This window comes from Lissotriton vulgaris, chromosome 5 (assembly GCF_964263255.1).
Source record: "Lissotriton vulgaris chromosome 5, aLisVul1.2, whole genome shotgun sequence".
Lineage (NCBI taxonomy): Eukaryota > Metazoa > Chordata > Amphibia > Caudata > Salamandridae > Lissotriton > Lissotriton vulgaris.
In genome coordinates, this window is record NC_141693.1 from 1,983,865,083 (window position 1) to 1,983,889,959 (window position 24,877).

General features: G+C 49.6%; 1 protein-coding gene across 1 annotated transcript in view; it reads left to right on the forward strand.

The window, feature by feature from the left end:
• RALGPS1 (Ral GEF with PH domain and SH3 binding motif 1) overlaps positions 1-24,877 on the forward strand; it is a 1,949,641-nt gene that overhangs the window by 923,368 nt on the left and 1,001,396 nt on the right. The window contains exon 9 of the mRNA XM_086924714.1: positions 22,552-22,678. Within this exon, the coding sequence (XP_086780840.1) occupies positions 22,552-22,678 (127 nt within the window). The remainder of the gene's footprint in view (positions 1-22,551; positions 22,679-24,877) is intronic.

The following is a 24,877-nucleotide window of genomic DNA, read 5'->3' on the forward strand; positions in this document are numbered from 1 at the left end:
GACCGTCCCGCAGTCTCCAGTGCCGTTGAGGTGCCGGCATGGCACCCACCCGAAGCGTCGCCACCACTGGGCAGTGGTCTGAGAGCGAGGCCGGCAGTATCTCCACGCTCTCCACATGTAGCGCTAGCTGCGAAGAGCCCAGGAAATAGTCTAGCCGCGCATACGTCTTATGAGCGGCCGAGTAGTACGTGTAGGCGGTGACCTGGGGGTGCGTGTGCCGCCAGAGGTCGATGAGGCCCAGGTCCGCCAGGTGCGCGTGACCCGCCGCTGTGAGCGCCCCTACTTGACCCGATCTCTGTCCCGAGCGATCCACCGTGTTATGAAAGACTAGGTTGAGGTCCCCCCCTAGAAGCAAGTGGGTGTGTGTGGTGGCTGTGATCGTCTCCAGGGCTGTGTGCAGGAACTTTTCTTGGCCCTCATTCGGACCATAGACTGAGCCCACAAGCAGGGTGTGACCCGCGAGTTGGAAGCTGTAGAGTAGGAGCCGCCCTCTAACTTCGGCTTCTTTTTGGAGGACTTTCCCCTCAAAGGATTTAGCCACTAGGATCGCCACCCCCGCAGACTTCTTCGGGGCAGAGGAAAAGAACTGCCACGGGAACGCGCGGGATTTGAGTCTATGCTGGTCGCTGCGCACTAGGTGTGTTTCCTGGAGGAGGCAGATGTCCGCCTTGGAGCGCTCGAGATAGGATAAGATCGCCCTGCGTTTGTTCGGGCTGTTGAGGCCCCGTACATTAAGCGTAAGCACTATGAGGTGTCGTGACATATCTGGGATCGTACGAGGGAAGCCAAGCCTGCCCGGTGGCCGTGAGTGTGGGCCCACGGGTCGTGGAAGTCGCTGCGCTAGGGGCTGCGGTAGGGCAACCCTCGGCGACCGAACGTTCTGGACAAGGAGAACCCCCCCGCCCCTCCCCCTTCACTCCCCAGGACCCCCCCCACTCAAGCTGTCCCCCCTGGTCCCCGCTCAACCGGAGCAATCGGAGCAACCCCCCCACCCGGAACCCCCCCTCACGTAGTGCAAACAGTTCCCATCCAACTCCCGGTACCCACCCCCCTACCCCGTCCCTCTCCCCAACTGGTAAAGAAACATAGTCCAAGATTGTCCCAGGTCCAGACTCATGGCCACTGGACCCGTGGTAAGGTAAGTCCGTAGAGTGGGGGCCGTGGCGGCGTCGCGAGCAGGTCGGCCTGCTCGAAGCACTCCGCCACAGACGAAAAGACAAAGTCACCATCAGGGAAGACCCAGGAGCGCTCTGCACGCGCCCCCGCCGCCGGACTAGGTTAGCCCGGACCCATCATGGTTTGTGGAACCGGTGTGTCGCTCTCCCAGCGTTTAGTTGTTGTTCGACGGCGCCAGGCCTTGCGCCACCGTCTCCACCGCGGCCCTCTGGCCCTCTTCTATCTCGGTCGCCGCGGGGCGTTTCGGTCTGCGTCTGCGTCGTTGCTGCTGCCAGCGGCCCGGGCCGGACTCAGCAGGAGCCTTGTCTCCCAGTGACTCATCGTCGACCACCGGTTCCTCCAGGCCCAGCACGCGGCAAGCGTCCCTGAGGGTGCGTGGCTGGTGAAGGATATTGCCGAGCCGAAAGACTAAGCGGAAGGGGTGCCCCCAGCTGTAGGAAATGTTGCGCTGCCTCAGTTCCGCTGTCACTGGCCGAAAAATGCGCCGTTTCTCGAGGGTGAGTGCAGCCAGATCCTGGTAGAGCGCTGGTGCATGGTCGCCGAAGATAATCCTGTCCATGCGGCGTGCCTTGTTCAGGATCTCCTCTTTCGTCCTGAAGTCCTGCACGCACACCAAGATGTCTGGGGGGTGCGTTGCATCGGCTCTCGGCGGGCCCGTTCGGTGGGCTCTATCCAGTCGCAGGGGGGCATCCGCCTGTCGGCCCAAGATGTGGTTGAAGAGGCCCTGCGTGAACCGAAAGAGGTCCTCCGTGTCCGGGGCCATTTTCACTCCTCGGATCCTGATATTATGCCGCCGGGAGCGGTTCTCCAAATCTTCAGCATGAGTCTGGAGATCCACCTGCTGGTCGTGAATGCGGGCCAACTCCTGCCGTAGGGCCTCTATTTCGGCGTCCCGGGTGTCGCTCTTCGATTCCAGGTCTGCAACTCTCTCCCCTATGGCGTCGGTGTCGCGGCGGACCTCCTTGATCTCATCCTGGAGCTCCTTCTTTAGGGCGTGGATGTCTTCCCTCAGCCCCGTGAACAGGGACTCCAGAAAGGACCGCGTGACTGGAGCCTCGGGGTCTGCCCCCCCTGGGGGTGGTAGGTCCACCGTCTGCTTGTCCGTGTCTCCTCGGGGGTTTGACCCCCCGGGGCCAGTCCGCTTCCCCACGGTGGGGGGGGTGAAGAGATCCTTGATAGTGCGATCTTTCCTGGGCCTTCCGCCGGACATGTCGTCCCCGAGACCCCAGCTGCGTCCGCCGGTGACACCTTCCGCTGGCCTCAGACCGGTCTTCAATCTTGGTGGGCACCGCTCCGACCCCGGGACGACCAGTGCCGCGTGAGTGGCTCCCCCGCGATCCCCTCAATCTTCCACCACTCCGGGGGAGCAGTGTGACGCGGCCTCTCTACAAGCCCGTGGCCGGGTCAGGGGGGCCGTGGGACGCTCCACAAGGTTATAGCCAGGTATAGGGGCCGCGTGACAGGAGCAGGAGCACCGGCTGTGGAGGGCAGGACGGAGAGCGCTGGACGGGCCGGGTGGGAGGCCACCCAAGATGGCGCCCGCGGCACACCACGATGCACTGTTCTGGGGGCGAGAGCCCAGAGTGGTCGTTGAGGCCTCTTCGCGGCGAGGGGGGTCCGCTCACCTCCGTGGGGGTTGTGGCCGGGGGGGGCTTGGCTGCTCGTGTGGGCGTCTTCAGTGCCCGGTCAGGATGAGGGCCCTCGCGCTGTCCCACCACGTGCGTAGCTCTTATGGCGCCTCTCCGCACCCCCCGCACCGACCTGTCACCACCTCCTCCGCCGAAGGCCCAGGTGCGCAGGTGCAGCTAGGGACCGGGTAGTACCGCAGGCAGGGATGGGTGACTGCTGTGGACCTTGCCAACCGATCCCGTGTCGGCTGAGTGTGCTTTCCGGTGTCTCGGCCTGCCGACGTGTCTCGCTGCCAGCGGACGGGACCGTGGGGGTGTCTGCCGGTCCCTGCCGACTCCCGGTGAGCCCACGTGGGGGGGGGTCCGCCGGGCTGGGGGGTGGGGGCCTCCCTCGCCGCCCCTCCTCACCTCCGTGTCACGGGTCGTCCACCCGACCCAGGCCGAGACCGCCACCAGGCGCCACCAGTCAGGCTGCAGTAGGTCCGCGTGGCGAGCCCGCAGAAGCCCCCGGCAGATGGTCGCGGGGGCCTCGCGCTTGGTCGCGCGGGCCGGGCTCACCGACGCAGCGGCCGGGCACAGACGTCCGTGAATCGGCCTGCAGGCTCCGCCCCTCGCGGCCTCGCTGTCGTTCCGCGCTCAGGCCGTCCGTGCCGCCAGATCACCGGGCCGGGCCCAGCCGGGGTTCTACCTCGGGAATCGCCCACACCGCTGTCCAGCAGTCCCCCGCAGCAATGCCGGCCTCAGCCCGCCGGGGAAGTGCTCGGGTCCGGGCTTTTGCTGAAAGAAGCGCTATGGATAACGGCCGGCGGCGGGAGCTCCGACAAAGCACGTCTGCTCACGCCGCCATCTTGGCCACGCCCCCTCATGCGATATTTTAAATATCAATCCTTGGCTGTGAGACACAATGAGGATTTACCCCAGTACCTAAAACTATGGTTCTGTTTATGTCCATTCACTTGTAGTTCCACTTTTCAAATGGGTGTTGGTTAAAAGATTGACAGAAATGCTACCTCGCCATTGGTGAGCAAGACTGGGATCAGCCGAAACGTGTCCAATGGCGGTTTGACGAATAAACACAGTTTAAATCGCACATGGTGTTGTCTTCCTTATCTAAGGATTGTTACTATATATATATATACACATATATATATCAGCACTCACTTCTCTTGATTATCTGTATCCAAGAAAGAAGCACTCACAGGGATTTTTTTTCCATCCATTTTATTTGGGAGCTAACATGACGCGTTTCGGCATCCGCCTTACTCTAATGTTCGAACATGGTATGTTATTTTTGAGGGTCTGCCTCCTTCGGAAAGTTAAAACCTTGTGACCCGATGCTCTTTTTTCCTCACAACCCTGTGCCCTGTTTGTAGGTGTCACAGAAAGGAGGCATGCCCTGTTTGGGCTTTTCTATGAAGTAATTCAAACTGCCCTGTACCTCGCTGGGGCACAGACGTGGGGAGCCATAAGATGCCAGTATCTTTTCATGCTGTATGGATTCTTTCTTTGTCACAGGGGGTCTGTTTGAGATCCTAGGAGTATGCACTATGGCTTATCGTTCAATGCTTGGGTGATATACACTTCGTGACAAAGAAGAGTATAGGGCTCCATGTCGCGCAGGTTATTCCAGTGCTTGTTCTCTCCGCGATAAGGAATTATCGATCATTTGACGTTTTTAAATTGGTGACCCCCTCTTTAAGAATGTGAAATGTCTTTTGTCAACATGTCCTTAGTGTAGGGTCTATTTCTGTAGCCTCAATGTGTGCTTTCAAATGAAAGCTGAGATTTACTTACAGAAGGTGGATGGATCCATTAGCAAACTTGAAGACAATCTTTGTTCGACATTGTTAGCTTGAACCTTGCTCATGAAAAGTTCTACACGAGCTTCTGGTGTTTGATGGCCTATGTGCACTTTGTTTTTAACACCAATACTCTGATATTTGCTCTGTTTCCACTTTGTGAGCCACTGAATAGCTGCTGAGAGGTCAAATGATATGCATAGCCACAAATTGCAATCTCTGTGCTGTGAAGTTTAGAGCTATACTACATGTGACACATAGGCAAGAAGTTGATGAAAGGCATGTATCATCATGGGATAGTGCGGGAAATGAGATTTTGATCTCTTATCTGATCACCTAGATACCTATCTCATTTAATCCCTTTTCGGATCGATTATTGACTGTCATTGAGTAAAAGGCAAACCCATATAAGTTGAATCAACCCCATAGACTGACACAACTCTGAAGATCCACTTACGACTGGTAAAGTTTAAAGGTTTATTATAAAACCAAAGTCAATTGCAGATACAAGCATCTCAATATAATGTTCAACAGGTATACAGGTACTAGAAGGAACATGAATTCCCTAAGAAATCTCAGTCTACAGAAGAAAACAATCAAAACTAATTCGAAAATCAACAGGTTGAATAGCATAGACACAAAGTGGATATGATGCGTCATTTACAGAAAAATAAAACAGGTTAAACTGTCCCTACTCTATGCTAGATGACATCCCTACTCAGCGAATCTTTACCTAAAAAGGTGTCAGCCGTTTGACTTCCGAAGAAGTTCAAACTCTCTTAGTCTCTGATGGAAACCTATGTCGCGTAGCAGTATCCTCTCTGCCTACCCATCCGCTCTCTAAGAGTCCTCAGGCCATCTGCTCTGCCTTCTCCCCGGGGTGCTGTCCCTAATACAAAATCACAGTATGGGTGGAACGCCCCTTTGAGACGCCCACCACGTACACATTTCACGTAGTCCTGCTTCTGGTTTTTTTCCATAGTTTCGCTTCTTTGAATCGTCTGTTAAGTTGACCTTGCTTCCCAGGCGCCGTCTCCGTCGTGCTGGTCCCCCCATGACATTCCGGTTGACTCCTCCAGACCAGAGCCTATCTCCTCAAACAAAGCTCTATTCATTGTGTTGGGATTGGTACCCCCCTCGCACCTGGAAACAGACACTTCGAAACAGGGCCCCAAATTCCAAGCGTCCCTTATCTCACTAGGCCGTAAAACTTCGACCAGCATTGGCAATTTAATTTAACGAGACTTTTGACTCTTGGCTCGCACGTGCAGATCAAAGCTATTCCCCTATCTCTGTGAGCCCACTAAATTATATGCAGTGGACTGCACTCTTGCGAACCCTTATTTCGTTAGGTTAAAATAACATATGAACACACCACTCTATCATTCTACAAAACTCTTCTATACGGTATGGCTTTTAACACACATATATATGTATATAGAATAAGCAAATCATTGATTATAATCGAATCCACGATACATGAAAGATGCAATGTTATATTCTCGTTCTTACACAGTGCTATGTGGTCTGCACGTTTCTTCAATTTGCATTTCATCTCTTTCTCCGTTTAATAATTGCATACATGAATTCTGTTTAGCACGTTCTACTGTTCTTAAGCATTTTCACACATTTCTATATTAGCCCAATCTATATACAGGCCTTTCTAATTCTAATGCACACTCTAGAGCAATTACAGATACATTTCTTACTTATTAAGTTACATGTGCTAACTTTACGCTACAGGCTTGTAAATATGGTACGGACATACTTTTCATTCAAATTGCGCTCTCTCAGTTCCCCCCTTTGATGACCTCTAGGGGTCATCACTAATACTTCAATTTGAATGTCACACTGAACTGGTTGCAAGGCTCCCCCTTTTTATCGTTTCTAGAGCTCTCAGGCTTCTATATTGATGATCTTGCAAAGCAGCTAATCTCCTTTCTTGCTCTCTCATGGACCTTTGCAACCGGTTTGATCTATACCATTTGTACATCCTCACTAAACCCCACAATATGATTATGCAAATCAAGATTATGAAGATAGGTTTCAGGATATACCACACAACACTTTTCCCGAGATTGGCAAACCAACCTCCAACTTTACCCATTCCATGACCTACTTTTTCCCAAGCATTTATCTTTGTCAAATCTTCGATTTCTTGATGTATTTTTGTAATATTTTTTATAACCTTCTCGAGTGGTTTTGAATTGTCTGGAATGTAAGTGCAACATTCCTGGACCTTCAAAGCCTTGCAGACTCCGCCCTCTTTTGCTAGCAGAACATCTAAAGCAAGACGGTTCTGAAGAACCATCGCCCTAATCGATTGCATCTCTCCTTCTACTAGCATCAATGACCTTGCAGTATTGGCAGACAACCTATCTACAACTGTAGCTAATCTCCTGATCTTAACATCATTAAGTATCAAACCTAAAAGAGGAAACATGGCTCCAAATACATCTCCAACTACCTCAACGTCTCCTACCTCCCTTTTCCCTCTTGCCGAAGCCTTTCCCTCTATGATCTCTAAATCCTTTGCATGGTATATTTTGGGGAAGACAATTGCCAAATAACATGAACCATACCAATTGTCAGGCAATTTTACATAGGCATTTCTTCCACATACAAAATATACATTAGGAATCACTTGCATCCCTTTCATGAAATCTTTCGTGTAATATTCTAACCGAAAAGCATGTTCACAACTAACTTCACCTACAAATACACTCTCATAATATGTCTTGCTTCGAGTCAAACATAGCTTTCCTTTCTGTGTCCTATCTAGTGCTATTGGACCATTACTACCCTTCTTTTTGTGTGCCTTTTCCTCTTCGGTCCAATCTGTTTTCCATTGTCCTGACATTTTCAGAATCTTCTGCCTCCTGTAACGGTCATCAACTTGTCCAATGAACTTTTTCTCAATCTCTGACACTTTGCAAGTCAGATTATTTCGGCGTGCATATGAGGTATCTAATGTATCCCAAGGAAGAAAGAATTTTGCTAATCTATCTTCCTTTTTATAGTAGTCCCACTTATTCATTTGTTTATAATTCGGGACTTCAGGCAGTACCGAATCATAATTTGAAAAGTAGTACTCAAACCCTTCTCGACCATAAAATATACTGAGCAATAAACTACATGTTATCCCATATGTCAGTGGAAGGTGATGATATCTGATGCCTTCATCTACGGAAGCCGGCAATTGCATGCAAACATAGCAATCTTTGGCCTCCATGGCATCAATATACTCGTACAATAACTTGGCATATGCGTTTGTCCTGAAATTTCCCTGTGACTCATCTATGTGTAACCTACGGGCTTCATCTGCCAGTAACGCCTTTTCACGTATCACATTGCTCTCCTCTTTCTCTCCAACAAGAGCAGGTTTCAAAGTCGTTACAGGCTTTACATCTGTTGTCTCTTTTACACTTGTATGTCCTACTATGTATGATACTGTGACTACTATGGCTATGAGAGAAATTACTACAGCTATCAGTGTGCCTATTATGCATTTGGCCTTTCGGTTTGGAATGCCAGTCTCCATGTTATCAAACAACGTGGCTCTCCCTTTTCGAGGAAAAGTTTCTTTTCAGGTCTTTATTTGCATTATTTGATTTCTCAGTCTGTGAAGCGCTCTTAACCAACAAAAGTCTCTTTTTCAACAAAGTCTTTTTATTTTCCGCAACAGACAACCCTAGCCCTTCTCCGTCCTCTAAATGTAATCCCTAATTTTCTTCTTCTTTCCACTTGGCGCTAGGTTATCTTCTTCTTTATGGCTTAATCACAAAAGTCTTTATGTATCTACAATGATTCTAGTGCCAGCAGCTCTAATGGCATATTCCAACAGTTCTAAACGAAGGACTTTTTCTTCATGTGCTGGTATTGGATGACCCAAAGTTGGAAATTCTAATCGATTCAACACCAGGTCCTTGATCCGACTTAGGTAAAGGGGAACGGGGAGTGTGAATGTCAGTAACCCCTCAGTTTCGATTCCAGGTGTCAACATCCGTACTTCCACCGTCACGATTGGATCGAGATTGGTCACCTGCACCTCTCTCACCCTCCCGGACCTCTGTCCCCAAGACATCTGCTGCTAGATAGGTCCACTCAGGTGTGCCGTATCTTCTGCAGGGCACACGTACCCTCCTTGATCTTCTCGGACTCTCAGAGCCTGAGTCCGTAGCTCCTTCGTCTAGATCTGAATCTTCAGAGATCGGGACAAGGGTTCTCTCTGGATTTGCTCTCAAGCTTGACCTTCTTCTTCTTTCCGGCCAGCTAGCTTCTCCACTCCTTGTCCTCCTGCTCCTCGTTCTTGGACTCGTCTCTTGACCACTTACAGCTTGGTCGGTGTCTGACTCGAACTCCCAGCTACTTTCTCCTTCTGAGGCAGCTTCAGTTTCACTGGTGTATTGACCGTCCTCAGCCTGGTCAGACACAGCCTCAGCCTCTTCAATCACCTCTACAGCTTGACTTTCCCTCTCTGTGGCTTCTCCGCTTTCAGCTGGATTTTCATCCGAGAGAGGAGCTGTTTCTTCCAGAGGTGCTGGAACTCTTCGGGTGTGTGAGGCGTGAATCCAGTTGGGCAAGCCTCCACACTTTACTGCAGTGTTCGTAACCAGTATGACTTGGAATGGTCCACGCCAGCGCACATCTAGACAGTTCTTCCTGACGTGTTTCTTCACCAGGACCCAGTCCCCCGGACACAGGTCATGGCACAGGTCCTGAGCTGATGGAACCTCTGCAGCCTGCACCTGGAGGGACACAGAATGAATGGCGTCAGATAGTCCCTTGCAATAGTCCAGGATCAAATCATCTGTGATGTTCAATAGTGCTGCAGTTGGAACCGATGGCAGCCTCATAGCCCTCCCCATTAGCACCTCGTGTGGGGAGAGGCCTGTTCTTCTATCGGGTGTGCTACGTATACTCATAAGGACCAGTGGAAGTGCATCAGGCCAACTCAGGGATGTCGATGAACAAACTTTGGCAAGTCGGGATTTTATGGTGCTGTTGATTTGCTCTACAATCCCCGAAGCTTCTGGTCGATAACTACAGTGGAGCTTCTGGTCTATACTTAAGGCTGAACATAGCATCTTCACTATTTCGCTGTTAAAATGTGTTCCTCTGTCCGATTCCAAAGAGGCCGGCACCCCAAACCTCGGTATCAGTTCTCTAAGCAATAATTTTGCTACTGTAAGTGTGTCGCACCTACGTGTGGGGTAAGCCTCAACCCATCTGGAAAATATACAGACAATCACTAAGACGTATCTGAGGCGATTGCACTTGGGCATTTCAATAAAATCCAGCTGCATTCTATTGAAAGGCCCCCCAGACCTCCCTATGTGGCTCAATGTGACTGGTGTTCTCTTCCCTACGTTCAGTTGCTGACAGATCACACAACGCTGACATACTGCTTCTGCCGCTAATCTAAACTTCGGGTTGTACCACGTTTGTCTGAATACTCTCACCATGGCATCTCTGCCTATGTGTGCTGGTCCATGCAATCTCCTTGCCATTGGACTAACAAGTTCATTTGGTAAAACTGCTCTCCCATCTGCAGAGATCCAAAAATCCATCTCACTTTTGGTACAACCAGCTGTCTCCCATGCTTTTTTCTCAATATCAGGTGCATTCTCTTGGATACACTTCAACTCATCCCACGTGTCTACAGTTTCCAACAACATAGTCAATTCAGTTCTCTCCTGTATTCCCCCCACTTCTACCTCTGTGAGAGAATACCCCTGTTCCGCACAGTAACGTGCGACTTCATCCGCATACCTATTGCCTTGCGACACAAAGTCAGTGTTTTTTGTGTGCGCGGTACATTTAACAACTGCAATAGCTGCTGGACCTTGTAATGCTTCTAACAATAGTCTCACGAACTCTCCATTCCTAATAGGAGAACCCGAGGAGGTCATGTAACCTCTTTGAGACCATAACTGCCCATAGTCATGAACTACCCCGAAACCATACTGGCTATCGGTGTAAATGGTGACTCGAATTTTATTGCCTGCCAAACAGGCACGAGTCAAAGCAATGATTTCAGCTACCTGAGCGGAGTGTACTCCTTCCAGGCAGGCGGCTTCCACAACTCCGGTAATAGTACAAACTGCATATGCTGCTCTCAGCTGACCGATATCGTCTCTTACGCATGAACCATCAACAAAGAATATTTCATCGGGGTCAGTCAATGGCTCATCTACGATATCTGGTCTTGGTTTGGTGCATAGTTCAGTCACATCAAGGCAGTCATGATCTGTACAAACTTCATCATCAATATCATTAGGAAGTGGCATCAAAGTAGCAGGATTCAAGACAGAGCATCTTTTTAGGGTCACATTCTCAGCAGCCAATATGACTTGCTCATAGCGTGTGAGCCTGCTATTTGTCAGATGCTGTGTCTTGGTCCTAGTCATTAACAATTCTACAGAATGCGGTACATACACCACTAACTGATGTCCCATAACTACGTTTTCACACCTTTCAATGCTGACACCCGTTGCAGCAACGGATTTGAGACATCCGGGCAACGCTGCGGCTACTGGATCTAAGGTAGCCGAGAAGTATGCGACTGGTCTACGGGCATTTCCGTGTATCTGGGCCAAAACTGACAGAGCACAACCTTCCCTTTCACAACAGTAAAGTAAGAATGGTTTCTCGTAATCAGGCATTCCTAAAGCCGGGGCACGACATAAGTCTTCCCTCAGCTGCAAAAACGCCATCAAACAATCTTTGTCCCATGGTACCGGATCACTCACCCCCTTGTGCGTCAGTTTTTGTAGAGGTTTTGCCTTCAGTGAAAAGTTGGCTATCCACTGCCGGCAATAACCGACCATTCCTAGAAACATCCTGACTTCTCTTTGGGTTGTAGGCGCACTCATTTTCATGATCGCCTCTATTCTGTCTGGAGACACCTTCCGTTTTCCCTTTTCAATCCTGTGGCCCAAGTATTGCACTTCTGTCAGACAATACTGCAATTTACTTGGAGACACCTTGTGTCCGTTCTCGGCCAAGTGATTCAATAAGGTGATGGTGTCTATTTTGCAAGCTTCCTCAGTTTCTGACGCCACAAGTAGGTCGTCTATGTACTGGACCAGAACCGAGTTCATGGGCAGTACTAGACTTTCAAGATTTTTCTTCAGCAGCTGGTTAAAAATCGATGGGCTTTCTGTATACCCCTGGGGAATACGACACCATGTTAAAACGCGATTTTCCAGCTTAAAAGCGAAAAGATATTGGCTTTCCTCGTCTAAGGGGATTGAAAAGAAAGCCTGGCACAGGTCTATCACCGTGAACCATTCGGCTTGGAATGGTATCTGAAACAATATCACTGATGGATTCGGTACCACTGGACAACATGAAACAACTATGTTATTAATCTTTCGAAGGTCTTGCACTATTCTGTACTTCCCGCTAGGCTTCTGCAAACCCATAATCGGGGAGTTACATGGACTTCCCACGATCTCCTTCAGTATTCCCTGTTTAATCATAGATTCGATCACAGGCTTTATTCCTGCAATCGTCTCCGGGGTCAACTTGTATTGTGGTGTTCTTGGATACTCGGCATTTGGTTTTACCATGATCTTTACCGGCTCTACCCCTTTGATCAGTCCTATTTCTTCTCCAGTAAAATCCCACACCTCAGCTGACACCGCGTCTCTCAAGTCCCATGGAAGCTCTTCCACCGTCAAGGTAGGGTATAGTTCCACGCATACCTGTGAGTTTGCAACCTTAAAATCGGCATCATCATCGTTAGTCTGCACTTCTACTCCTTGAGGTGTGCAATATATTGTACAATTCAGTTTACATAGCAGATCCCTTCCCAACAGACACACAGGACTGGAATCACAGATCACGAACTGGTGCTCATCACTGTATTTCCCTATTTTCACTGACACTGGTTCTGTAAGAGGATTCGTCATTCTCCTATTTGCGACCCCTACCACCTGGATCGTCTCTCCGGACATTGGCAGACCTGGGACCACCGCCGATCTTAGAGTGGATCGAGTGGCCCCCGTATCCACCAAAAAGGTCGTAGGACATCCAGCCACTTCGGCCTCCACATATGGTCCCCTCTGGTCTACCTCCAGTGCTGCCCCTAGGGTACAGTCTTCTTCATTATTCACTCGTTGTCCCGTAAGGGGATCAACGAAGTAGCATTCCTCTCCTCCTACGAACAGTGGCAGTTGTCTATAGGTTTTCCCTCCATTTGCAATTCGAGGCGGTTGGGGAAACTGAGCTCGAGGAGTCTGAGTCCCCCCTTTGATAAACTTTCCCTTCGGTACCGCTGTTCCCTTCACCAGGCTGTTCTGAACCTCATCCTCCTCCTGTTCTAATTCCCCCGTCTCGATATTAAGGGACACTCGCGTTTCCAATGTCCCACCTCGTTACACTGGTGGCACCTCGTCGTCTTTTTCAGTGTCGCGATATCTACCCTAGGTCTCTTGTCTTTCTTCATCGTCTTTACTCTGATTGTTCTGCTTTTTCCCTAGTGTTCCTATTCCCTGCTGCCGCTGTCCACCCTTTCCAGCTGACTGCATTTGTACCAACATCAGCTTCTCCTTAAGTTTCTTCGCTTTCGAGTCTATTTCGTCGCTGCAGTACCTTGCATATCTCAGGATTTCATCTAAGGGTTTGTTTTGCCAACAAATCAAATGCTGTTGAATCATTAAGCTAATATCAGGTCTTAACCCTAAAACAAACTTTGACACAAACTGCCCTATGTCCTTAGGATCCATTACGTCCAACCCACTGTACTGTTTGAATGCTTTCAACAGTCTCTCGTAATACTTGTGAACGGTCTCTTTAGGTTCCTGAGTGGTTCGGTCTATTTTAACCCAGTCTATGTCCTGCAATGGCACCTTCTCTTTCAACCATGCCATTACCCTCTCATACTTCTCCATAACTTTCTCTGACGGTCCATTCGTCAGGGCATCCCTATCTGGTTCACAGATGGGCCATTCAACACTGAGCTTACATGCCGTCCACAAATCCCCTGGCACTACAATGTCAAATAGGGTGTTCAAATCGACCCACAGCACTTTAGAGATCTTCACGAACCTCTCTACCTGTTTGTACCATTCTACGGGATTCTCCCTCAGCTTGGGGAAGGAATTGGTAAATGCCGCTAGATCCCCCCTACTCCAGGGCACATGCACGTAGTTTCCATTCGCGATTTCTCGCAAAGGGAAAGCTTCCATTCGCATTAGCCCTCCCTCCGGGGACCTCGCAATTGTACTCCTTCTGACGGTTCCCCTCTTGGACCATCTTTCCTCCCATTTATCCAAATCCCTCCACATTCTGATACTCAGGATCAGCTCCTTTATGTGTATTTTCAGCCCAATCGTCCTACGTTCATCTAGATCCTGATCCGTGCAATTTAGCCTATGGTTACCCTGTAAGGCTTTTGTTCTTGATAAGTCTATCATATACCTGGTTGCCAACTCAGACAATTTTTCATGAACTGACCTCGCTTTCCGGGTAACATCCTTAGCCATAAACAGTATTTCATCCTGTTCATACAGATCAATCCTTTCCATTGGCAATGTGCCGTCTATTATTTCATCCAAATCTGATTTTAAACTGGTTACATCGAGCCTTTTCGCCTTTATCTCAGCTCTCAGTACCTCACTCCTAGGTGGTCCGTTTACATCCCTCTCACCCCAACTACGAGTCCTACGTCTCGGCACAGGTGAGTTATGAGGAGTCCTCCTTGCTTCTCTTTGTTCCCACCTCTCTAGGTCCCAAGCTTTCCCATCTTCCCTAGGTGTATGGTGGAACAATGTTCTATTCCCCATCACTGCATTCTGTCTTTTCGGCTCTGTCTCTCTAGATGCAAGATAGGATCCTCCGTTCTGTTCTAAATCGCTGCAATTCTCTTGCTGTCTGGTGTCGCTCAATAAATGATAAGGTCCCTCACAGCCCTCCATGTTCCCGCGATCCCGTCCGTGATCACCAGACACATGGCGAGACCCTTCGTGACTCCCCATACTCCTGCGACTCCAATGTTGCACATTTTCGCCCGGGGCATGGTGAGTGCACCTGTAACTATTTCGGTACTCCTGTGTCCTTCTTTCTCCCTCACTAAGGAGGAGGCGAGGCATCCCCCCACATCCTGTACTCTTATCTTCACACATCTGTCTATTGCCACTGATGGTATGGCAAATATCTCCTTTGCTCCCTTGGCTCCCTCCTTCCCACTCCGGACTGCTTTCGCCCGCTCCGCAGTGAGAAAGGATCCTGTTATCTTGATCTCTCCATTCTGCTTCTGTTTCTATTCTTTTATTCTGAGTCTCTACTGCAGCATCCCATTCTTTCAAGTACTCTCTTAACTCCTTAAAGGATTTCGGTTTCGGTCCCCTCAGATCCATCTGTCCTCTCTGACCCCCCTGCTCTATCAAGGGATCCGTTAACAGGATCCAATGGGGTACTCCGACTCCTTGGTCCCAGCAACTGCCTTTGGGAATTAATTGTATTGTTCCTACTTTCCATCTCTGCCCTTTCCCTGTCCCACCGTGTCTGTTCCTCCTCCTGAGCTCTCTCCGGGTTGTAGATTGACACTACAGGACCTATGGTAACAGGTACTTGTAGAGCATCCGGCAGTTGATACAACCTTGCACACTCCGTTTCTGGTACTTTCTGTACCACGAACCTTCCGACTACTCTCTGCACTGGACTAGGTTGAGGTTTTTCCTCGCCTTTCTTGGGTTCCCAATCTGATATGGGGAGCGGTCTATATTCCCCTTTCCCAGCCCCGTCCCCCTGTCGGAGTTCGGGACTTTCGGCTTCTCTGTTGTACGGAGGTGGTCTGTCTAATAATAACCTATCTATCAGACTATCCTCTGTCTCGCTCTCCTCATCCTCTTCTGGAGGTTTCTTTTCTCCCGTAACCTCTAGCATTGGGTACAGTTTGTCTGCTTCTATCTTTTGCACCCTCCACTTTTTAGCTTCATCATCCCATTTAGCATCCTGCACTGCTCTTACCGATCGTCTCACTCTTTCTTGGCGCCTATTCAGGCTCCTGTCGTGTGCCGCCCTGAACCATGCATTGAGGGCTTCGAACTGTGTTGGCCTGGGTAGAGGTCTCGTTGCGAGCATTACCGCTTTCAGCTGATTCAATGCTTCTAACCTAAACGTCCCATATCTCGGGAACGTCAGTTCCTCATTTCCCTCTGTTAGCTTGCTCCACTCGGAGATCCATAGTATTGAGTGTAACCCAACATTCACAGCCATGTAATAAGCTGGTGTGCCTTCCGGTGGGGCCTCTTCCCCCGCATACGAGTTCCCTCCATCTCTCTTAAAGATCGCCCTTAGACATTTAAAACACTTCATTTTCAAGACTCTACGATTTCCTTAATTTCCTTCCTTATTTACTTCCCGATGGCGAACCACCAATCCCTGCGCGGCTCTCGCTGACCAGCCTATCCCAGCGCGGCTCTACACCAACCAGCCTATCCCAGCGCGGCTCTACGCTGACGTCACTCGTCCTCTCTGCAGCAGTTCCCCTCCTTTCTCAGCTCGTCTCCCGGTCTGGCATGCGTCTCATTCATACACCGAAAAATGACTACTTCCGACCAAGCGATCACTTTTCTTGACTGTACGTCCACAGTCTAACTGTAATTGTCACCTCTACTGGCGGGACGTCTTTCACTTACGTTCAGACGCTCGCCTTAACTGATAGGTTACTTACACACAGTAAACGTCCGACCAGCGTCCGTTACTCATACACTCACTCTGTCACTCCCCCTATCTCGGTCCTACGGGCGATCAATGGTACCTCATGACCCCCTTCACAATGGTAGACAATTACTCTGGATGTCCGATACACCCGAACCACTTAAGCCCCTCTATAGACTTAAGATTTTCCCCGGTTGCGCGCGCTCACAACCGTCTCACAATCACACTACAGGCATTCAACTCCGCTTGACATTACAACACAGGTACAACACAAAACACCGCAATCTGGCAACGCATGACCCTTATACTCACTCTCGACCGACTCTGCTGCTTTTTCTCTCTCGCACCATCAGCACCTTCTTCGGCAGGTGGCTCTTCTTCTGGTCGTCGATGACTAGGGGCCTTGGGGTAATCTAGACCTAACCTAGGTTGCCTTCCTCAAGAAGCCAACCATCTTTCTCTGCTACCAACTGCGGGAAATGAGATTTTGATCTCTTATCTGATCACCTAGATACCTATCTCATTTAATCCCTTTTCGGATCGATTATTGACTGTCATTGAGTAAAAGGCAAACCCATATAAGTTGAATCAACCCCATAGACTGACGCAACTCTGAAGAACCACTTACGACTGGTAAAGTTTAAAGGTTTATTATAAAACCAAAGTCAATTGCAGATACAAGCATCTCAATATAATGTTCAACAGGTATACAGGTACTAGAAGGAACATGAATTCCCTAAGAAATCTCAGTCTACAGAAGAAAACAATCAAAACTAATTCGAAAATCAACAGGTTGAATAGCATAGACACAAAGTGGATATGATGCGTCATTTACAGAAAAATAAAACAGGTTAAACTGTCCCTACTCTATGCTAGATGACATCCCTACTCAGCGAATATTTACCTAAAAAGGTGTCAGCCGTTTGACTTCCGAAGAAGTTCAAACTCTCTTAGTCTCTGATGGAAACCTATGTCGCGTAGCAGGATCCTCTCTGCCTACCCATCCGCTCTCTAAGAGTCCTCAGGCCATCTGCTCTGCCTTCTCCCCGGGGTGCTGTCCCTAATACAAAATCACAGTATGGGTGGAACGCCCCTTTGAGACGCCCACCACGTACACATTTCACGTAGTCCTGCTTCTGGTTTTTTTCCATAGTTTCGCTTCTTTGAATCGTCTGTTAAGTTGACCTTGCTTCCCAGGTGCCGTCTCCGTCGTGCTGGTACCCCCATGACATTCCGGTTGACTCCTCCAGACCAGAGCCTATCTCCTCAAACAAAGCTCTATTCATTATGTTGGGATTGGTACCCCCCTCGCACCTGGAAACAGACACTTCGAAACAGGGCCCCAAATTCCAAGCGTCCCTTATCTCACTAGGCCGTAAAACTTCGACCAGCATTGGCAATTTAATTTAACGAGACTTTTGACTCTTGGCTCGCACGTGCAGATCAAAGCTATTCCCCTATCTCTGTGAGCCCACTAAATTATATGCAGTGGACTGCACTCTTGCGAACACTTATTTCGTTAGGTTAAAATAACATATGAACACACCACTCTATCATTCTACAAAACTCTTCTATACGGTATGGCTTTTAACACACATATATATGTATATAGAATAAGCAAATCATTGATTATAATCGAATCCACGATACATGAAAGATGCAATGTTATATTCTCGTTCTTACACAGTGCTATGTGGTCTGCACGTTTCTTCAATTTGCATTTCATCTCTTTCTCCGTTTAATAATTGCATACATGAATTCTGTTTAGCACGTTCTACTGTTCTTAAGCATTTTCACACATTTCTATATTAGCCCAATCTATATACAGGCCTTTCTAATTCTAATGCACACTCTAGAGCAATTACAGATACATTTCTTACTTATTAAGTTACATGTGCTAACTTTACGCTACAGGCTTGTAAATATGGTACGGACATACTTTTCATTCAAATTGCGCTCTCTCAATAGGCACAGGATAGGCAGGTGCAGATTCGGCCATAGTTTCTCAACTGCAAGCTGAGCAGAGACACAAAGCTCTGCAGGCTTCTGTTGGAGCGTGGGGCAATTTAAAGCCTTTGTTACCCAGTGCATGCAATATATTCTTGTAGCACACTCGGCCACTGAGGCTTCTAGGCTCTGACAGATGCAAAAAGGCTCGAACGCTACGAAACATGGTAAATATTTAACAAGGAGTCTTATAAAGTGTCAGAAGTATATCATCGATCGAAGGGAATGGGTTTTAATAAATATTTGTTTGTTACACTTGAGCTTTAAGTGTGAACCTGAGATACATTTTGTCCTTCTGCCCACATGTAAATTATACTCCGACTGCTGACCCTCCTCTTTCCATCTCTCCTCCTGCCTCCCTCGTCCTTCTTATCACAAGCTTAATTGTGAACTTAATGAAATATGTACTATTTCTTAATTTATACTCGTTTAGCATCCCGTAGAGGATGAAACATAGAGCCAGACCTGCAACGACAGGAAACAAATCTGTAATTGTCTGGTTACATGTAGAGCTGTGTGTCAGGTTCACAACCTGAGGAACTAGTTTATTCGCTGAACCTTCTGTTTGCTACCAGTGACCAAATACAATGCTTAGATTGTTTATCTGTTCATGTCGAGGTGAAGTGTTTAAGACAGCCAGAGTTACAAGTAGCATGTTGGTGTCATTACAGACTCACTTTCATAACATTATTGTCTGACTTTATGCGGCTAATACTTTAAAGCCGAGAAGTTAAGCCTGCTTTACTATACTCCTCAGCATCAGTAATTGACAGATCTGTTTTTAATCTTTTGTATCTAAAATGAATCACAGAAAATTATACATCTGAAGTAAATTTAAACAAGCATTTACAATGCAATGGTCTCGGAATTGTTAAAGTTAGAGCTATTGGCATTGCTCATGACATTATTTGTATTTATGTTTTTGTTTTTAAAACATAAATAAATGCCATTGTCATTTATAATGCCAATAGCTTAATCTCTCGCAAATGCGAGACCCATTGCATTTGCACCTACACACAGAGCCACACACACAGAGCCACACACACAGAGCCCCCCCCACACACACAGAGAGCCACACACGCACACACACACAGAGCCACACACACACAAAGAGCCCCCCACACACAGAGAGCCCCACACACACAGACAAAGAGAGCCCCGCAGACACAGAGAGCCACACACACACACAGAGCCACACACACTCACACACAGACACAGACACACACACACACACACACAGAGACACACACTCACACACAGAGACACACACACTCACACACAGAGACACACACACACAGAGCCACACACACACAGAGCCACACACAGGGAACAGAGGCCAGAAAAAACGATCACAACGAGAGAACAGAGGGCAGAAAAGTAAGCACAACAAGGGAACAGGGGGCAGGAAAGCAAGCACAACGAGGGAACAGGGGGCAGGAAAGCAAGCACAACGAGGGAACAGGGGGCAGAAAAGCATGCACAACGAGGGAACAGGGGGAAGGAAAGCAAGCACAACGAGGGAACAAGGGGCAGAAAAGCAAGCCCAACGAGGGAACCGAGGGCAGAAAACCCGATCACAACGAGGGAACGGGGGCAGGAAAGCAAGCACAACGAGGGAACAGGGGGCAGGAAAGCAAGCACAACGAGGGAACAGGGGGCAGAAAAGCATGCACAACGAGGGAACAGGGGGCAGAAAACCAAGCCCAACAAGGGAACAGAGGGCAGAAATCCCGATCACAACGAGGGAACGGGGGCAGGAAAGCAAGCACAACGAGGGAACGGGGGAAGGAAAGCAAGCACAACAAGAGAACAGAGGGCAGGAAAGCAAGCACAACGAGGGAACAGTGGACAGAAAAGCAAGCACAACGAGGGAACAGGGGGCATAAAAAAACGAAGAAAACATGAGCACAACCAGGAAACAGAGGCAAGAAAACTTACCGGCTCGGGGGGTGAGGGGGGAGTCTCTCTCTGTTGCGTGGCCGGTCTCCCTTCCTCGCTGGTAGGCTCCCTCTTCAGAAGTGGCGGGGGTAGGCACCGGCAGTGTGCCTTGCGCCCCCTCTGCAGCAATAGGCGGGGGGATCTCTCTTCTTCCGGGGCTCCCTCCAGCACATGGGAGCCCCCGGAACACTCGTGGCACTCGAGGAGGCGGGGTGGGCTCCCGACCTCCCCCCTTGAAGACTTCCTCGGCTGCCGGGGCATGCGTGGGACTTCCGGCTCAGGTTATGGGGCAAAGAGGGGGTTGCAGGTAGTTTGTGGAGGTATAAGCGGTGTTCCCAGCAGCAGGCACCTTTGCAGCGGGCAGAAGCGGTGCTCCCGGTACCAGGCACCTTCCCATGGTGTAGAGGAGTGCTCGTGGGAGCAGGCGGCTTCGCCAGCAGATAGGCTTACAGAGGGCCTTGGGGTGTCAGGGGGTGGTCGCAGCAGGCACCATTACTTACAGGGGCTTTCATTGGGGTAATCGCCAGCAGCCAGCCATACGTGGAGCAGGAGGGGTGCTCTAAGGTGTAGGCAACTTTGCACCGGACAGACAGAGGGACTGCTACCAAGAGCAGACCGTCTTCTGTGGGCTAGACTACAGGCATGGGCTGAGGGGTATCCGCCAGCAGGCACGGGTGGCTACGTGGGTGCAGGAGACTTCACAAGGGACACAGAGGGATGCTGCCGAGAGCAGACAGGCTCCCATGGAGAAGAGGGGTGGCACTCCCAGCAGCTTCAGGGAGCAGAGCGGTGGCCTCAGCAGCTGGACAGAAGGTGATCCCAGCAGCAGGCAGGTTTACAAGGGACAGAGGGGCACAGGGTGCCGCTGATCCGATGCACTGGGAGGGGGGGGGGGTTAAACCACGAGACAACACACATTGCACAGCGTGACCAGTGAGCTCCCTACAGACCCAAGACACGCACATGGCCCCGGCTGACAGCACACGGACGAGAAGCACAAATAATACAGAAATCAAAGGCCTGTACCCTCCGGTGGCCCGGCCATCATTCGTCTCCCCGCTGCTGCCTCCCGCTCGGACACAGATGCGGTTTTGTTCTTCACTCGAGCGGGCTATGAGAGGAGTGCGGGCCCGGGACCGCCTCCTCCTCCGCCCCCCTCCCCGCGGACCGGCTGGGATCCCACGGCAGCACAGGCAGATGCGGGGAGGAGCCGGCAAACTTCTCTGAGTCCTTCCGTGCCCGAGAGGCGGCCGAGGCTCCTCCCCGCTTACGTGCCGTCAGGGCCGCCCAGCCCGCTGCCACTCACGGCCACAAAGGCCCACTGTGCCGGGCTCCGGGAGGAGGGTGGGAGGGCTGCACGGTGGAGAGTGGAAGGCTGCAGGGTGGACAGACCATGGAAATCAATCAATCAATCAGGAGTTTGTTAAAGCGCAACTAATCACCCGTAAGGGTCTCAAGGCGCTAGGGGGGGGGGGGGTTTGCAGGTTCCATTCCATCAAGGAAGGGGTCTGTCGAAGAGCCAGGTTTTGTGGTTTTGTGGTTTCTTGCGAAGATGGGGAGCGATGTTGTCTGTCTGAGGTGGAGCGGAAGGGCGTTCCATGCTTTTGCCGCGAGGAAGGAGAATGAGCGGCCTCCCGATCTGGTCTTTCTGGTGCAGGGGACCTCGGCGTAGGAGAGCTGGGCTGATCGTAGGGTCCTTTGGGGTGTGTGGAATTTGAGCTGGCTGTTCAGGCATGCTGGTCCGGTGCCGTGGAGGGCCTTGTGTGCGTGGGTGAGCATCTTAAAGGTGATTCTCGCCTCGACGGGGAGCCAGTGGAGTGTGCGCAGGTGCTGGGAGATGTGGCAGTGTTTTGGCAGGTTGAGGACCAGTCTTGCGGCGGCGTTCTGGATGAGCAGGGAGAGAAGAGTGGAGGGAAGAGGCGTGGGGAAGAGACATTGTGTAGGGTGGGACGGTCACTGTAAGCCCCGTCCTTTGCAGACTGGGGGGCGTTTTTTTTGTTGAGTGACTGAAGCCGTCACGGACAGAAAGGACAGCAAAAAACACACCCCTCAATCCGAAACGGACAGAGCTTAGAGTGACGGACAAAGCTCTTCTCCAATGGCTGGCCGCAGTTTAGGAAGCCAGCCAATGGAGAAGAGCTGGCTCGTTTACCTCCCTACTAGAAGACATAATTTCTCGCCAGCGAGACTGCGCATGCGCAGCCTACGCAGGCCAAGACCTAAAAAAGTTTTTAAAAGGATTAACACAAAGGAAACAGCATGAAATTCCAAGATTGCTTTAATGCACATTGTTTCTATGTTATAATATTTCCTAAAACATTTTTCTCTTTTAGCTCTTGAACCGTAAAGACAAGACCACCTTCGAGAAGCTGGATTACCTGATGTCCAAAGAGGATAACTACAAGAGGACGCGGGAGTACATTCGCAGCTTGAAGATGGTGCCCACTATTCCCTACTTGGGTAAGTGCCAAAATGGCCGCCATGTCCACTTGAAGTGTATTGCTGCCGGAAAAGAAAGCCTCTCACAGCCTTCGATTGCTGTGTCGCCAAAGGCCTACCACCATCATCTGGAGCTAGCCAAATGTTGAACTTGTGGTTCTCTTTGTTGGTGCATGAGGGTGAAGAAATGTCTGTGGAGCATTTAACATGCACCACATCTGTCCCGGCGAGTGCTGAAAGGCGTCTTGTTCAGGGTTGTGACTGTACCTGCAGTAGTGTTTACTGCGGGTAGAAGGTTACACAGAGCTCAGATATACCTGCTTTTGTTGTCTTTATAACTGATAATTGGTTCTTCTCAGGTCTATGGGATGTCACGTAGTAGGCCTAGCAATGCAGCATCCTTAGCGGTTAGGGACAGTTGATGAATTCTTTGGGGAAGAGTGTACCCTGAGCCATGCCATGTGCAATCATCATGTCTTCCTCTCATGTCTTCTGGGTACAGGTGGCACATGGTTTTTCCTGCCAAGGGTCTGCCTCAGGGACTGTTTCGTTGATCTGTTTTGGAGTCAGCCTTGGCTAGAAAGGCCAAATAATCCTTAGCTGTTTCAATTAGCAATGATGACATTGCATCACTTTATTGGGAGATGCTTCCCGTGGGAAGAGAGCGGATGGGTTCAAAGTAGCAATGTTTATTGTTTACTATTTCTGGATGGCAATAGATCTGTCCCCAGGACTTTGGTAGATGTTGTGTTTGTGTCATTGTAGGCTGAGAGCCAACCAGCAACAGCTCATTGTTACAGCAAATGTTATGTTTAAATAACGAAGATAAAACACCATTGTTGCAGAAAGATATTTTAATTGTTTGCCATCATTTGACTTCTGCTTCCCTCCATGTCCTGGGCCCCTCTCTCCCCTGCTGTCATGCTTTACTAACCCCCGAGGGTCCCATGAATTGTGGTCAGTTTCATGTGTGGCTTTAGATATTTCAAAGTTGGCTGCAGCAGTGCCAGGCATTCCTTGCTCAGAAGCACATCAAGGGACAGTGTCTGAGCGAAGCAAGAAATATAGGTTGGCAGAGAAGCGGTGGCAGGATGAGGGCCAAATCTGGCAAAGTTTTAGAATACACTGAAAAGGAGAGAAAAAGAATTATCCATCACTGGGACTTCAGCACTGAACCAAGAACTTGGATATTAAGGACAAGATATATATTAAACTCCGCATCCTCCAAAATTAAAGCTGACAAACGGGGCCCAAATTACAAAGGGCCTCCGCACTTGCTGCAGGGGCCACACACTTGTTTCGGGACCTCCTCATTACAGTTTCTCATTGCAGAGGCCACACTGTGAGTTTGGACCCCCTGTCTCGATTTTGGCCCCCCTGCCTCGAGTTTGGGCCCCCTGTCTCGAGTTTGGGCCCCCTGTCTCGAGTTTGGACCCCCTGTCTCGAGTTTGGGCCCCCTGTCTCGAGTTTGGACCCCCTGTCTCGAGTTTGGGCCCCCTGTCTCGAGTTTGGGCCCCCTGTATCGATTTTAGGCCCTCCGCCTTGAGTTTGGGCCCCCGCTTTGAGTTTGGGCCCCCGCCTCGAGTTCGGGCCCCCCGCTTCGAGTTCGGGCCCCCCGCTTCGAGTTCGGAGGCTCTTTGTGAATCAGGCCCACAGCGTTAAACTTGATCTCTGGAAAATAAAAGCTGAGTCCAAGGTTTGGCCAGTGGCCTTGTCTAATTTCATATTTCAGTGGAGCCTGTGGTAAAACCATGAGCTGGGATTTATTATCCAAGAACTCTCTCCTATTCTCACTTCAAGGCTTTCCTGAAGAGTTGGCTATTCTTTTTGATCTGATTTGATTTTTCTTACTTTGTACCTACCGTTTGCTCATTATTATATTTGTTTAAATGTTTGGCCCAATGTTATTGAATTGAATAACTACTCATAAATGTGTGATTTCAAAAGACGGAGGGAGATGTACCCCCATCTTGTCCTGTGTCCCCCTCTGTTTTTTCATACCAAGAGGTCTTCCTTATTTAATGTTTTATTAATTCTGTCTCTGATATTGAATCACAAACAACGAGTATCTTGATGGGAAAAACGCTTAAGACACTGTGCGATGATCTATGCGATAACATAGTTATTTTAGAACTTTGCATCACCTTTTTAAGATACTTCTTCATGTTGGTCTGGAATAACAGTGCAGATTCCAAAACCCATTTTTGTTGAGAAAGACGC